This window comes from Pelophylax lessonae (genome assembly GCF_965119305.1).
Source record: "Pelophylax lessonae genome assembly, chromosome: 1".
Classification (NCBI taxonomy): domain Eukaryota; kingdom Metazoa; phylum Chordata; class Amphibia; order Anura; family Ranidae; genus Pelophylax; species Pelophylax lessonae.
Window position 1 is genome coordinate 563037627 of NC_138768.1, and position 16178 is coordinate 563053804.

The 16178-nt window shown below is 45.7% G+C and overlaps 1 protein-coding gene across 1 annotated transcript in view; it reads right to left on the reverse strand.

The window, feature by feature from the left end:
- Window positions 1–16178, reverse strand: part of PTPN13 (protein tyrosine phosphatase non-receptor type 13) — a 541021-nt gene that overhangs the window by 78061 nt on the left and 446782 nt on the right. The window contains exons 32-36 of the mRNA XM_082263089.1: window positions 3704–3866; window positions 3157–3315; window positions 2871–3042; window positions 2552–2762; window positions 248–306 (exon numbers count right to left, since the gene is read on the reverse strand). Of these exons, the coding sequence (XP_082119215.1) occupies window positions 248–306; window positions 2552–2762; window positions 2871–3042; window positions 3157–3315; window positions 3704–3866 (764 nt within the window). The remainder of the gene's footprint in view (window positions 1–247; window positions 307–2551; window positions 2763–2870; window positions 3043–3156; window positions 3316–3703; window positions 3867–16178) is intronic.

A 16178-nucleotide genomic window follows, 5' to 3' on the forward strand; every position in this document is an offset into this window, starting at 1 on the left:
TTCCTTTCACTCCCAGTGGCTGAAAGCAGCGTGCAATCAAAAGGAAGGTATTTGCTGCTGAGACAAGGGGATTTAAAGTTAACTTGTTGCTTTACACCATGTGGGCAAATCACAGATACACTTTTAAGATCAGAAAGTATACATCAGCAGTGACAAAAAATACTCACACGGAGCTCCTATACAGTATATATACACACAGAGAACTTCAATAATTATAACAGTCTATTTGAAGAAAATGTATATTTACCAATAACTTTAGAAGGTTTTGAAAGTTCTTTATTGCTCTGCATTACAGGATTGCCTTCTCTATTTAAAAAAAAAAAAAAAGTAACCATAGGAGCTAAAGAAATTAAATTGCTATGCACATGTTAATGAGGACACATTTTATTTACTTATCACCTCTTCCAAGATGCATTCTGTGAATGAATTGTTGCAAGATCCCATTAAGTTCAAACTACAGTAGATGCACTTGTTTTAAAGCAGAACTAAATTTACTTTTGCATTCCCTGGTCCTCTTTTCTCATCAACTTGCTACTAAAACATTTTATTATTACACAGCTTTTTTTAGATCCAGTGATATCATCACTAGTTCTTTGTGATTCCCTATGCAAGGCCAACAGGCTGCACATAGCTGGCAAAAAAAACATCATAGCACCCTACCTTAAAACTCCTGTCATGTGTCCTCGGGCCCTAATGCAAACCGTGAGCTGGCTCTTTGCAAAAATCAAAATGGCTTAAAGTAATTGTAAACCCTTACAGATACCCAGTGAAGTGACTAACTTGTGAAAGAAAAGCAGGGGGCAGAGAGCTAAAATGACACACTGCCAAGCTCAGTAAGAGCTGATTGGAGAGAGGAGGGGAGGGGAGGGGAGGGGAGAGGAGGGGAGAGGGGGGGAGGGGGGAAGGGGGGAGAGAGGAGGGAGGAGGGGAGGGGGGAGGAGAGAGGAGGGGAGAGGGGAGGAGAGAGGAGGGGGGGAGAGGAGGGGAGGAGAGAGGAGGGGAGAGGGGGATGGGGGAGGAGAGAGGAGGGGAGGAGAGAGGAGGGGAGGAGAGAGGAGGGGAGGAGAGAGCAGGGGAAGGGGGAGGAGAGAGAGCAGGGGAGGGGGGAGGGGAGAGGAGGGGAGGGGAGAGGAGGGGAGAGGAGGGGTAGGAGAGAGGGGAGGAGGGGAAGGAGAGAGGAGAGGAGGGACACCCCACTCCCCCCACACACAGCAAACAGGAATAGAGCTGAGGCCGTCAGTCACAGCCTGTGTACTGGAGCTCCCTCCCCTGGCACCTTTTCTCTTGGCGTCAGGAAAACTTGGCAGAGGTGACTTATGTACATAGCAGAGGAAGGAGGCAGCAGACAGACATTACACATTGTGCTCTGAACTGAGACAGGTACACACTTTAGAGGGATATGCTTTGTTCATATTTCATGTCTTAGGTTTACAACCATTTTAAAGGGTGGGTGCGAGTCTGAAAGCCTATCTCCAGGAGAAGAAAAACAACTTGTCCACTAGACCTAAACAAGCCTTTAACCTTTACAGTGCAGAGTCAGCCTCGTTGCAAGAGGATTATTGTCCCATTCGTCCATCTTGAAGGAATGGCCGTTCCAAGCAAGATTGAATTTACATGCAGACTGCCCTAGATGACGCCCTTATGTAATGCTGAACAAATGAACTGAAATTCAATGCATGCAAGGGGCGAGCCAAGGACAGTAAGGCTGGGGAGAAAAGAGCCAGATTATACTGGTTGACCTCCAGCCCAGAAATAGGATGAGCTCTATCTAACTTGCACCAGCTTCTAATGCACACTATGAGAAACTCAGTGTGCAGTGAAATCAAAGTAAGCAATTTCAGTACAGTGGAGGAACCAGTACAACTGTGCAAGACTAATAATAAGACTGGATTTCAACCGTAAAGAAGGCTGCACCATACCATGCAATGTAAACAATTTTTTTCCCCCCAAAACTGGAATTGGAATCTGAAATCTATGGTTTTCCCTGGGCACTGGAAATGTCTCTAAAGGCAAAGAAGAGCAAAGCTGAAAAAATACTTGTGACCTCCCTGTCAGGTATTACAGCCATGAAGGATATAAATCAAGGTTTTTCAGGGAGAAGTGTTTTTATGACCAGGCAGACATACCAGTTCACTAATACTGTTAGACAAATGAGCCCTTTTGATAAGTGCCAGCCCATTTTAGAAGAATACATGTATTTAGTTAGTGAGCAACTGCACATCATTGTTCTTTGCATTGTGTGAATTTTCTGAGAACTGTAAGCTCTGGAATGTAGGGCCCTTCCATATTCTGGTTTAATGTGTGCAAGAGTGTTAACCCTTTTAAGTAAATTTTTGTGATTTTCCCCCAATAGAAAAGCATTGCAGAATATGCTGGCATCATATATACAATGTAATTAACACAGCAATGCATTATAAGTAATCTAAAAAAAAATGTTTGTGCTATCCGTTAATGTATTTAAATTACCGACACAGGCATACCAGTATTCTTATAAGATTTTTGATGAATAGTTAAATAGTTGATAATGAAAAGTTAAAAATAGATTACGTACCTTGTTGCTTTTAACACAACAACCGGTAGAGCTGTTTCAAGGGCACGCTTTGCTTCATCTAGTGTCATATTTAAAGTGCTTTCTCCATTGATATAATGGATGATATCCAGCATTTTTAAGCTCCCTTCTTGGTCAGCAACTGAGCCTGGTTTGATATTTTCTATATAAATAATTTGGGAGGGGCTATCGGGGCCTCCTGAGAGTGACAGGCCTGTATGGAAGCAGAATAATTAATATAAAGCTGCAATAAAGCAACGAGGCAAAAAAATATTTACTCACATAGGGAAAAGGTATGAAAAATACAAATGTACTTCCCTACCTAAAATACCTTTATGGCATGTCAGAGTGACATCAGACAGGAGATGGGCTGGAAACTGTGGTTTAGGAATTTCTAAGACCCGGCCAAGCACAAGGCGTACTGTTTTGGGTGCTGCTCTCAGTAGATTTACTGCTTCAGTATGACTCATATTTGAGACATCTACATCATTAACCTGCAAAAGTATAGAAAAATATTAAAATAAAAAGGTCAGTGCATTTTTTAAGCATCTGGACTGCTCTTATAAAAGATTAAAGCAAAGACGGGAAAGACATGGGCATATACCAACCCTAATAAGTCTATCACCAGGTTGCAGACGTCCATCACTCTTGGCTGGATCTTGTATGATGTCATGAATGTAGCAGCCAACACAATCATTGGCTTTGGTCACTGTGAAGCCTAGGCTCCCCTTCTCTGATTTAGTCAGAGTGACATGCAGCTCCACCTCCTGAAAAGAGACATTAGATATTAATAAGCCACATCAAAATAAATATAAGTACCCAACTGGCTTCCAGCAGTGATCCTTCCCTTTCCAGCCAATGTGGGTGACATTACCTACAGTTAAAAAATGAATTTGATCGTTTTTTTAATAAATACATGACTGCAATAATTTGTGTTTTAAATCTGCCTGTTTAAACATAATTTAGAGAGTAATAAGGTCATGTACTAACAACAAAGAAGTGTGAAACCTGCTTTTTGTGTTAGTAAAATAGCAGGTATACCATGTCAATTAGGAGCATGACAATTTTGCTAGCACGGATTGCGTTAAAATATTGAAGGCAGTAAATCTACTGCTGCTTCTAAACCTAGGAGAGAAAGTGCAGTTAAAAACTTACTGGCTCATAATCCTCAAGGTCTTTCAGTCTGAGGCTTTTGAAAGATGGTGGGTCATCAAAAAGCGACTTTGAATTTGTTGGGGAAGTACCAGAATCCAAAAGCTGGGGGACGCTGTCACTGGGACTTGGAGTCATTTCAAGTGAAACAGGAGATGGAGGATTGCTGTAATAGGAAACACTTCATCTAACTATCATTTATGCAACCCATACATCTACAATAATACATTTCTGCTTTTTTTCTCTATTAAATAAACCTCAATTTACTACCCTTAAAATGATATTAAACCCTGAATTTTATGAAGCACTTTTGGCAGCTGCTTAAATCACTTACTAAGTATGCAGCTTCTTTATCTTTTAAACCTTGCCTATGTTCCTGTTTAAGTTGGTGCCATGACCATTGCACCAGGTTTCCGGTTTCAGGGTGGTTACTTTCTCATGTAGCATCCAATTGAGTCACCCTTGCATGCAGGGACTAGAGCCGTTTCACTGTGGGCATTAATGAAAACACACAGCCTCATTGCCTAGGATGGCAAGGCATTCCACTGCTACTCTCTCCTGCTCCCCCTTTCTTGTCCAAGCAAACAGACACTATCCACTGTGTAATCTGTAAGTTCAGGGAAGAAGCACTGAAAGAGCAGGAGCCAGCAGCAGCAAATGCTGGGGTAAAAAAAATAATGGGATTTTTGACTTGCCGTAAAATCCATTTCTCTGATGTTCATTGATGGACACAGCTCCTGGTATTCATACCCATTGGGTTATACTGGCCCCTACAGGAGTAGGACACTGGGCAGAAAATTCTGGCTATATCCATGGGCAGTCCCAGGGGGTATAATCCCCCTCTCTGCTATAGCCACTCAGTTTTGTAACAAGCAGTGTCAGTAGAATAACAACTCCGCAGAGAGGTGGGTGCTGTTTCCCTTAATGAACATCAGAGAAATGGATTTTACGGTAAGCCAAAAAATTAGATTTTTGACTTACCACAAAATCCATTTCTCTGACGTTCATTGATGGACACAGCTCCTGATATTCTTAACCATTGAGTTATACTGCCCCCTATAGGAGTAGGACACTACTGTAGGCAGAAAAAAGGTCTGGCCAACTCTATGGGCAGTCGTAGGGGGTATACTCCCTCTCCCCTGCCATTTGTTACAAGCAGTGTTAGAAGAATTAAAACTCCACAGAGGGGTGGGTGCTGTGTCTGTAAATGATCAGAGAAATGGATTTTGCGGCAAGACAAAAATCCCATTTTCTCTTTCGTTCACTGATGGACACAGCTCCTGATATTCTTAACCATTGGAATGTCCCAAAGCAGTGTTAAACATAAGGAGTGGGAACAGCAAAAAAATTCCCAAGGCTAAACATTAGCCAACCAGGCAACAGGCGCTCAACCAAAACAACTTGAGCCCACCTGAAAAAAACAATACACCCTCAAAGAGGATCAGGTCCTCTCAATAGCAGCCTGCAAAGCTTGCGGCCAAAAGAAGCATCCACAGGCGCTAACACATCCGCTTTATAAAACTTTGTGAAAGTGTGCACCAACGACCAGGTGGCAGCCTTGCAAACCTGCGTCACGGACGCCTGATGACAGAAGGCCCAGGAGGCACTAAGCGCCCTAATAGAGTGTGTTTATGGCATTTGCTTTTTTTAAGCGAGATTCTTGCTATGTGAATAAACCTAGCAACTAACACCGCAATTAAATCACCCATTTATTATATGGCTCAGATTTAAATTTGACAGAAAACTCACAATAACCCCAGGTTACTTGTGTGGCTGACTTAAAGCCATATTGAGCAATGATGCTACAGATATACATTCAGTGCAGCTCTAGCTTTTGTGCCCACTCTGATAAAGGCCGTACTGTTGCATTTTTAGAGAAACTAACATCTTGGAAATAATGCTTACGACAAGCAAATGTCCAGACCTATTCTTAATTTTGTTAAGAAAGGTAAACCTGAGTCATATTGCTTAGCAACAAGAATCATTGTAGTTATCAGTATTTGGATTTTTGTGATACCTGCATAATATTCATAGTCCATATAACTTATTGTAAAAGCTCTAATCTGCACAATGCCTGTAAAAAAAAAAAAACTGGGGAAGGGGGGAGTGCTGCAAAGCCCCCTCTAATCAGATTAAACTTTGTGAAAGATGACCCATGTCCTATCTATTCAGGTACAGCTCATGAACAAAAACGGTGACAAAATCCTTAAACTACTCTGATTGCTAAAATTATCACAAGAATAATCCCTTTCTTTCTGTGCATAAGCAATAAAATTGTTCCAACCCTGCCACACATTTTGGGTGACTGCCACCATAAAAAGCCATATTTATTCACCGTGGGTCTATGGGTTTCTATAATGCTACAATTTTAATTTTTTAGATTTTTTTGTATCACGTTACTGTAGAAGAATTTGCTCAGTAATGTAATTTTACTATCTAATAAATCACATTTGAATTTCATAACCGTTTTCACAACATAGCAGATGTAACTAAACACACAGTTAAAATATATACGTGAATTGCTCCTAAGATTTATTACACGTGCCAAGCAGCATAGTATTGTCCCAGACCTCACTTTTCTACATTACAGTTAAAGCCTATACAGCGTGGTCAGAATCTTGTCCTAAGCCTGTGACTAGATCGTGAAAGAGCAGCAGAAAATCGATGTGACCACTTCAGGGCTTGTTCATTGTATCAGCAAGCTAATCATGTTAGCCTGACAGGACTGTTCTGTGCAGTAAGACCTAACGGACTTATAGTACTGCCCCTTCATCTGTCATTTGCGATAATGCTGTGAAAGGAATCAAAGGCAGCAAATACAAAATTATAAAAACACAGCCCGAAGTCCTACTAAAATATGTACAGAATTTTCACAGAATATTAAAATATATACAGAATTTTCACAGAATATACGTCTACAATAAATGTGGCTCTTTACTATCCTCCTATAGTTCTGCCATTAAACCCAGGATTGTAGCAATATTTGGGGACTGCTTTACTAATACATTACTTTTTATTTTTCTCTGCTGGTTTATGTTTCACATAATACTAGAGAAAACAATTCTGTGTCTGTTTTTAAAGTTAATAACTGATTTCTGTAAAATGTCCATGTAATAATCAATCATTGAGCTAACATTAACTAATCATAGTTAGTCCTACTTCTTTGTACTACCCAGTTTCCAACCCATGGATTCAAAGATTATATCATCATTAAATAAAGAAAGTTGACATTTCTGGGTCAACCTAGGAGTTATGTGTAGATTACATTAAAATATTTATCATTGAATCCAAATGGATAATCAAGATTAAAGTTGTAAACCGCAGTCATGAAATTTGAACTAAGCACATATCTGTAGTGTTTACTTGTCTCTCTCCAAAGCTAAGTGTCGTTTCTCTCTGGTGCTTTGTTCCTCCGTTATTAGCAAGAGTCACTTCTGAGAAGTTTTCCCGCCACATGAGCTAAAATTTGTGTCGAGGAGAGAGATGAGCACACTACTTGTCTATTCAGGATACAGCTCTGCATGTTCCTTTTTTCCGCCACCTATGTGGAGGAGAGGTGTGTTCCTTTCCTCTCACACAGTGTAACTGCAGCCTCTTTTCTGCTGCTAACAGATGAAGATATTTTTTTAACACGATTTGCACTTTTGAAAGGGTGTAGAGAGGAGAAGACTGCAGTTAAACAAGTAAAACTCATGTAGGAGGATTTGTTTCATCTCTCTGTATCATCTGAGGCTATTCACTTCACTGGGTATATATAAGGGTTTACAACCATTTTAGTACTTCAAAGAGGCAAAATATCCTCAACAAAATACTTCCATTACCATCTCTGCACCTAGATGGTGGTCTGTGTCCATAAGTAAATCAGAAAATTTGGATTTTTGTCTTACCGTAAAATCCTTTTCTCTGAGGTTCACGGACAGACACAGCTTCAAGTCTAAAGACCATTGGGCTTATGCTCTCGCTCTCTAGGAGTAGGACTAGGTGGAAACCTTTTTGGTTAAAGCGGAGTTCCAGCCACAAAATCATGCCTGTAGATTTTATGGCATCTGCTTCCTTATCCTTACCTGAGCAAGAATTGGATATTCCCGGCTTTTTTTTGCTTACTTACCTTATTTGAGAGGATAATATACTCACCTTACCATCCACTTCCTCCTTCCTCGGCCGCGGCCCGCGCCGTCACTTCCGCTTTGCAATGATTCCTGGGAGCTGAACGTCATCGCTCCCAGGAATCAATGCGCCTGCACCGGCCCCGACGTCAGTTCCGGTGTAGGCACGTCATACCTTGCTAAAAAGCTTCTGGGCATGCCCAGAAGCTGTGCAGGGATGACGCTGCAGACCCGGAAGTGACGGCGGGGCCGGCGCAGTGCATCGTGGGACCGAAGAGGATGGAAGAGGACGCAGAAGAGGATCGCGCTGGCTTCAAGCTGCCCACACCTGAGATGGCAGCGCTGGAGAAGAAATTTTAAAAGTAAGTATTTCTTCTAAAAAGGTAAGTGCGAACCGGGACAGATCAGAGGCTATACATTGTGGAATGTACTAGCCCTGACTGTCCTCGGGGTATGTTCATTGAAATTTTTTTTCTGTGGCCGGAACTCCGCTTTAAGCCCCTGGGGCAGTCCCAGAGGGTATACCATCACTTCCTGCTGTAGAACTCTAGTTTGTAACAAGCAGTATCAGAAGAACAAATAACTCAATCCCAACAGAACCTTAGCGAAAAGGATTTTACAGTAAGACAAAAATCCAATTTTCACTTTCATTGACTGACAGACACAGCTTTAAGTCTTCAGACCATTGCGATGTCCCAAAGCAGTGTTAACATGAGGGGTGGGAAAAACACAGCAAATGCAGAATACCCAACAAGGCTAAACATAGCCAACCAGGCAACAACAGGAGCAACAACTGGAGCTCACCACCAGGAAAAATTTTCACCCTCAAGAAGCGGAAGCCTCTGCAACCGCAGCCTGCAAAACTTTGCGGCCAAGCATTGCATCCGAAGATGGAACTACATCCACCGTATAAAATTTGTGAATGTGTGTACAGACGACCAAGTAGCCGCCTTGCAAACCTGAATCACTGACGCCTGATGACAGAAGGCCCAGGAGGCACTAACCACCCTCATAGAATGCTCCTTAACAGGGAAAAGAGGAACCTGACCCATAACCACTTGCCGACCAGCCGCCGCGTTTTACTGCTGCAGGCTGGCTCGGCTGCGCGAAACGACGTAGGGGTACGTCAGTCGTGAAAGTGGTGCTGGGGGGCGAGCGCGCGCTCCAGCCCCCACTAGGCAGCGAGGATGCCGATCCACGAGACCGGTACCCACGATCGCTCCCCACTGAGGGAGGAGGACGGTCAGCTGTTATAAAAACAGCTGTTCTCTCTGAAATGATCACAGAGTACCTGTGATCCTTCTATATAGGATCACAGGTCTCTATATCATTTCAAATGTCCCGCCCCCCAGAGTTAGAAAACACTCCCCTAGGCTCACAAGTAACCCTCTGATCACCCCTAGGTTAACCCAGTCCCTGCCAGAGTCATTATTACAGTGACCGTGCATATTTGTAGCACTGATTACTGTATTAATGTCACTGATCTCCCCAAAAGTGTCAAAAATGTCAGTTAGGGGGTCCGATCTCTCTGCCGCAGTTCCCCTAAAATTTTGTTTGGGATTGTTATATAGCAAAATGTGGAAAATATTGTTTTTTTCTTTTTTTTTTAGATTTCCTAGCCTTCAAAAGAGTAGGAATCACAAACTCAGACAGCCCTCTGCTTTCAGCACCTGGCTTTCAAAAGCCACTCTCTGTTAAAGCCAGCGACCATAAAGCAGGATGGAAGATTGATCCCAAGACAGAAGATCTTCCCTGAGAGGAAGTTTCCAAGGGATGTCTGCTCCCAGCCCTACCATGCCTGCGTATCAAGACCAGTGAGGCCAGTCTGGCGCCACCAGAATGACTGGAATCCCTTCTACCACGATTCTGCCTAGCAGTCTTGACATAACCTCAATTCTGCCTAGCAGTCTCGACATAAGTTGAATTGAAGGAAAGGCATAAATCAGACGATACTGACCCCAAGGGGCCACCAGGGGGTCTGCGGCGTCAACCAGAAGATCCTGAGACCTTGACACAAACCTCTGCACCTTCCTGTTGAGACGGGAAGCCAGCAGGTCCACATCAGGGTCCCCCACCGAAGACACAGTTGATGAAAAACATCCAGATGAAGAGACCATCCTCCTGGATCCACTATCTGCCGACTGAGATAGTCCACTTGCCAATTCTCTACACCCGGAATGTGCACAGCAGAGGGCCGGAACATATAGTTTTGCCCACCTCAAGCTGCTGGCCACTTCCCGGGCCGCCAGGACACTTCTTGTGCCCCATTGAGGATTGACATATGCCACAGCCGTATACAATTGTATCCGCACAGGGTGTCCTTGCAGACGATCTGTCCATTGAGACAGTCTGATTGCCCGAATTTCCAGGATGTTGATTGGCAACCTTGAGTCCAGACACCTTGGGCCGAACACACTCCCAAGACACCTCCCCATCCGGACACACTGACATCCGTGGTGATTACAGTCCAATACAGGGGAAGAAAGGATTTCCCCAGACGTAGGAACGGAGCCACCATAGGAGAGATACCCTCGAAACCCGACTCAACAGAATCAGATTGTCCAATGACAGCAGATCCTTGTTCCATTTGATCAAAATCTCCTTTTGCAAAGATCTGGTGTGGAACTGCGCAAACGGAACTGCCTCGAAGGTGGATACCATCAGACCCAGCACTTGCATGCAAGTCCTGAGAGACGATCAATGGTTGGACAACAAGACCTGAACAGCATCCTGTAGCTTCAGAAGTTTTGTCTGAGGAAGAAACATCCGGGCTGTTGCTGAATCCAGCATCAGACCCAAGTAGTCCAGCTTTGTGGACGGAGACAGTGCGGTTTTCTGAAAATTCAATGTCCACCCGAACTCCTGCAGAGTTCGCAATGTAACGTCCAAGTCGGCTTTTAGAGCCGAGGAAGACTCTGCACGCAGAAGTAAATCGTCTAGGTAACCTAGTACCGCAAACCCCTTCTGCCGTAACAAGGAAAACACTGGGGCCAAAACCTTTGTGAACACTCGAGAAGCTGAAACGAGACCAAAGGGTAATGCCACAAACTGAAAATGCTCCTTGCCCACGGCAAAACGAAGAAAATGCTGATGCCCGACATACTGTATATTGGAATATGAAGGTAAGCATCCTTGAGATTGATAGAGGCCAGCAGATCTCCTTGATACAGGAAAGCTACTACTGTGCGAATTTACTCCATCCGAAATTTCTGATGGACAAAGTGGTTCAAAGCCTTGAGATCCAAGATCGGATGAACCTTGCCTTCCTTCCTGGGAACTGTAAACAGATTTGAATAAAAACCTTGGAAACATTCCGACTCTGGAACTGGCACAAAAACCCATGCAAACAGGCCCTGCACTGCTCCATAGAGGCCCTGTAGCCGTTCTGGAGACAGGCGTAAGTTCAGAATCAGTTCGTGGACCCATTTGTCCTGAATGAGCAAGGTCCCCGGATCCGGAAAGAAGCAAAGACGTTACCCCCACCCCAGACATGGGTGAGGGCACTCCGTCAGGCTGGAGAAAGCTTGTCCATGGAACCAGAAGCGCCAGCTTTGGACTTACCATTCCAGGGTCTCTTGGAGCCATCCGCAAACTTGCAGGTGGATCTCGAGCCCTTTTCTTGTGAGCCAGTCGGATGAAAGGGCTGCTTGAGAGCCGAAAAGAAGGGACCCCGCTTACGTTGAGGTTCCTTACCCTTAGCAGCCTGCAGAAGTAAAGTACTCTTACCTCCTGTAAGGCCCTAATGATCTCTTCCATAGAGGCACCGAACAGAAGGTCACCTACAAAAGGAAGATCAGTCAGCACCTTTTTAGAAGCCTAGTCAGCTGACCAGTACTTCAACCAGATCATGCGCCATGACAGAAACCCTGCCGACCAAGGGGGCCGCATCCATGGATGCATCACAAATATACTGTAACCCTTGACTCAACTGATCCGCCAGCTCAGAAGGGTGTTGACTCCCCTACAGATTTTGGCACAAAATCTTAGCCCATTCAGTTAAGGTCTTGGATACCAAGGTGATAGCAAACACCGGTCTTAAAATTGAACCAGCCACAGTGAAGAGGTACCGGACTCTTCAGCTCTTTTGTCCACAGGGTCCTTAAAAGACAGGGAATATTCCACCGGCAAAAGTGTGGCCTTATTTAGCTTTTAAACCTGAGAGTCCACCGACGGTGGAACCGTTAGTTTCTTCAGAAGAGACTCCTTAAAGGGATATCTTCTAGAAAAACGTTTAGGTATACCAACCATGCCTTTTGGGGAACCCCACTGACTAGTGACAATCTCGTCAAAATAGGCAGGAAAGGCAACACCTTGTTCACCTTTGAAGACTTGCGGGGGCCAGATTGCACCGGTGTAGCCGACTCAGCAGCAGCTGAGTCCTCCAACTTTAAAGTTTCCCACACGGATACAATTAGGGCCTCCACCAGCGCTTTTTCATGCGCAGCTGCAGTGGAGGAGTACTCATCCTCACTATTAGAGCACTCAGTGTGCTCTCGTCCGGGGCAGCCAAATCCACCTCAAGACTCTGAGGGCTAGCGACAGCAGGGCTGTCGTCATGGCCGCCAGGGCAGACAGACCCAAGAGGGTCCCGCAGCTTCCAGGAGTGGATCGGGTGGTGAAACATGTTTCATAGGCTCCATGACCACAGAGGGTTAAACGAGACCGCGCTGCTCAGCAAAAAAATAAAGGGAGGCCCCTCCCCCTGTGCACCCCAACAATTAGCGCACACACAGTGCTATATACAGCACAGGAAGGAATACATATCCCCAGAGACTCACCACCCTAGCTGGAGAGTGCCAAAAACGGTCTGCCACACTGCAGGAAGAAGAGTGCTGACCTGCCATTAAAGGCCCCCACAGCCTTAGCACTGCATCAGACTACAAGAAAATGTCTGCCAATGAAACTATGGGGAAACCTAAAACATGGCCGCATGGGACCCTGGACCCCATTAGACCACAGGGAAAAATTCACAGACCCCAGGGACCCCCCCCCCCCCGCAACACCCAGGTATGCACACACCCAACAGGGGGATGACAGCAGCAGCACCCACTGCTCCTCCAGCCCAGCACCATGCAGGCCCCTACCCAATTTCCCCCATGCCCCCAAAAAGAGGCCGGGGGGAATAGGGGAAAGGTGAGGGCACAGACTTAAGGGGAAACCCCGCAAAGGAGAAGGGGGAAACACAAGAGGAGCCTACCATTCTCAGGGGCCATCCCAGCAATTCTTCAGGAAAGGAGGGGGGACACTACTCACCATTCCACGTTCACCAGGCGGGCGCCACTCACAGCAGTCCACCGCACCATCTTGGAATGGGGGTGCTGGGACCTGGGGTACACTGAGACTTTGGTCGTGACCAGGGCTATGTGACCTTGCAAGGTGTTTCACTCGCCAGTCAGCCCCCGTCCAGTGGGGCTATGTCGCGGCCAACCCAGCGCGGAGCTAATAGTTGGGTCGCTCGCAGGCCAGACTGGGAAGACCATAAGGATCTAGAATATCCAGTGCGTCGCCCAGTCCGGCTGTTGATCGTAGTTCTCACAGGAACAGTTGATTGTAGTTCACACAGGAACAAAACAAAAAAAAAAAAAGTAAAAAATTCCATTTAAAATAGAAAAAAAATGCTAGGACCGCAGATAGCAGATCCCAGCAGATAGCCAGGTCCCTACTCCTGACTAGGCAGAAAAAACTGGAGTCCTACAGCAGGAAGTGATGGTATACCCTCTGGGTATACCAAACAAAAAGGTTCTCTTTTAAACAGCATAACATTGCGGTCAAAAGAGGCGTTCCGAAGATTCCAATCACATCTACTTTGTAGAGTTTGGTGAACGTATGAACAGACGACCAAGTTGCCGTCTTGCATACTTGCATCACTGACGTCTGATGGCAAAAAGCCCAAGAGGCCCTCAGCGCCCTAGTAAAATGCGCCTTCACAGGGAAAGGAGGAACCTGACCCTTCAGTGAATAAGCGCGAACAACCGTCTGCCTGATCTATCTGGATATGGTTGCAGCAGATGCAGCCAATCCTTTACAAGGTCCCTCGGTAAGGACAAAAAGAGCATCTGATTTTCTAAAAGACTCAGTTACCGCCAGCTAAAGCCTGATCGCCTGAACCACATCCAAAGAATGCAAGGCAATTTCCTTGGGATGCTTGGGCTTGGGACAGAGTGAAGACAGCACAATGTCTTCATTCAAATGAAAATCAAAAACCACCTTAGGAAGAAAAGACTGATAGGTCGGAGTACCACCTTATCTTTGTGGACCACCAAATAAGGTGAACGGCAGGACAACACCACCAATTTAGACACACTGCGGTCAGAAGTGATAGCCACCAAAAAGGCAACCTTCTGAGACAAAGAAAGCAGAGAAATCTCCCTAATGTTCTCAAAAGGAGGCTTTTGAAGAACAGATAATACCAAATTCAGATCCCATGGAGGTAGCGGAGATCATCTCGGGGGAGCCATATGGCGCACTCCCTGAATGAAAGTGCGAATCAAGACATGCGTAGCTAGCGGGCGCTGGAAATATATATCCAAAGCCGACACTTGGCCTTTGATAGTGCCCCAAGCCAACCGCTGTTCAACTCCTTTTTGTAGAAAGGTCAAGACCCTAGCTACTGGGAACAAGCAAGGGTGCACCTTCAGTGATTTACACCACGAAACGTACGATTTCCACGTACCATGATAGATCTTCCTGGAAATCGACTTCCTGGCCTTCAATAGTGTAGGAATCGGGAGTCAGAAAGACCTCTATCTCTCAACTCCTGGCTTTTAACAGCCATCCTGTTAAAGCCAGCGACTGTAAAGCAGGCTGGAAGATCGGCCCTTAAGACAGCAGACCCTCCCTGAGAGGAAGTCTCCAAGGAGAATCGGCGACCAACCTTACCAGGTCTGTGTACCAAGAACGACCAGAATCTCTTCCACCTCTATCCTGCGTAGAAGCCTCGGCAGGAGCTTCAGTGGAGGAAAGGCGAAAATCAGCCGATACCCACCCCAAGGAGCCACCAGTGCATCTGTGGTGTCGGCTAGAGGAACCCAAGAACTGGCTACAAACCTCTGAACCTTCCAGTTGAGACAAGAAGCAAACAGATCAACCTCGGGTGTCCCCCACCGGACACACAGAAGATGAAACTACCCTGGGTGTAGGGACCATTCCCCTTGATCCAACAACTGACGACTCAGGTAACTCAGTTCTCCACACCTGGGATGGGTACAGCAGAGAGGGCTGGAACAAACTTTTCTGCCCAAGCCAGAATCTCAGCCACCTCCCTGGCTGCCAAGACACTCTTGGTGCCCCCATGATTGATGTAAGCCACAGCCGTGGTGTTGTCCGATTTAATCCGAACCGGACAATGTCGCAGACGAGTCGAGCATTGGCTCAGACAGACAAAGCTTTATTGCTCTGAGTTCCAAAACATTGATCGGTAGTTTTGACTCTTCTACTGTCCAGGTTCCCTGGGCACAACATTCCCAGCACCCCGCCCCACCCTGCCAAGCTGGCGTCCTGGGTCACCACCGTCCAAAACAACGGCAGGAAGGACTTGCCCTGGCTTAGTGCTGGCAATTGAAGCCACCACAACAGAGCAAACTTTGTGTTGTAGCTCAACCAAATCAAATTGTCAAAGGACTTCGGATCCTTGTTCCATTTGACAAGAATCCCCTTTTTTAAGGGTCTAGTGTGAAACTGAGCAAATGGAACCGCCTCGAAGGTTGATACCATCAGACCTAACTTCTGCAGCTTGTCCAGGGGAAGAAAGACCCTCGCCAAAGCAGAAACCAGAGTCAGGCCCAGATAATCCAGTCTTAATGAAGGTATCAGGGCGGATTTTTTGAAATTGATATTCCACCCTAACTCTTGCCGGGTTCTGACAGTGATCGACAGATTGCCCAACAGGGCTGAATAGATTGTCCAGATACACAAGTACCACAATCCCCCGTTGGCGCAGCAATGCCAAGACCGGGGCCAGTACCTTGGTAAATACCGGAGGCGAGACCAAAGGGTAAACGCCACAAATTGATAATGCTCCTCTGCTACGGCAAAGCGAAGAAACCCGATGATGCCCAGCGTAGATAGGGATGTGTAGATATGTGTCCTTGATATCTATAGAGGCCAAGAAGTCTCCCTTGTGTAGGAATGCCACTACCATGCGGATGGATTCCATCCGAAACTTCGGTACCTGCACAAAGAGGTTCAGAGCCTTGAGATCCAGGATTGGACGTACCTTGCTCTCTTTTCTGGGCCCAGTGAACAGGTTTGAATAAAACTCTTGAAAGCATTCCTGAGAGGGAACCGGCACAATCACCTTTGTGCAAGCAGATCTTGTACCGCCTCCCAGGAGTGGGGAACCTGCGGCCCGCAAAGTCCTCTGATCCGGCCCC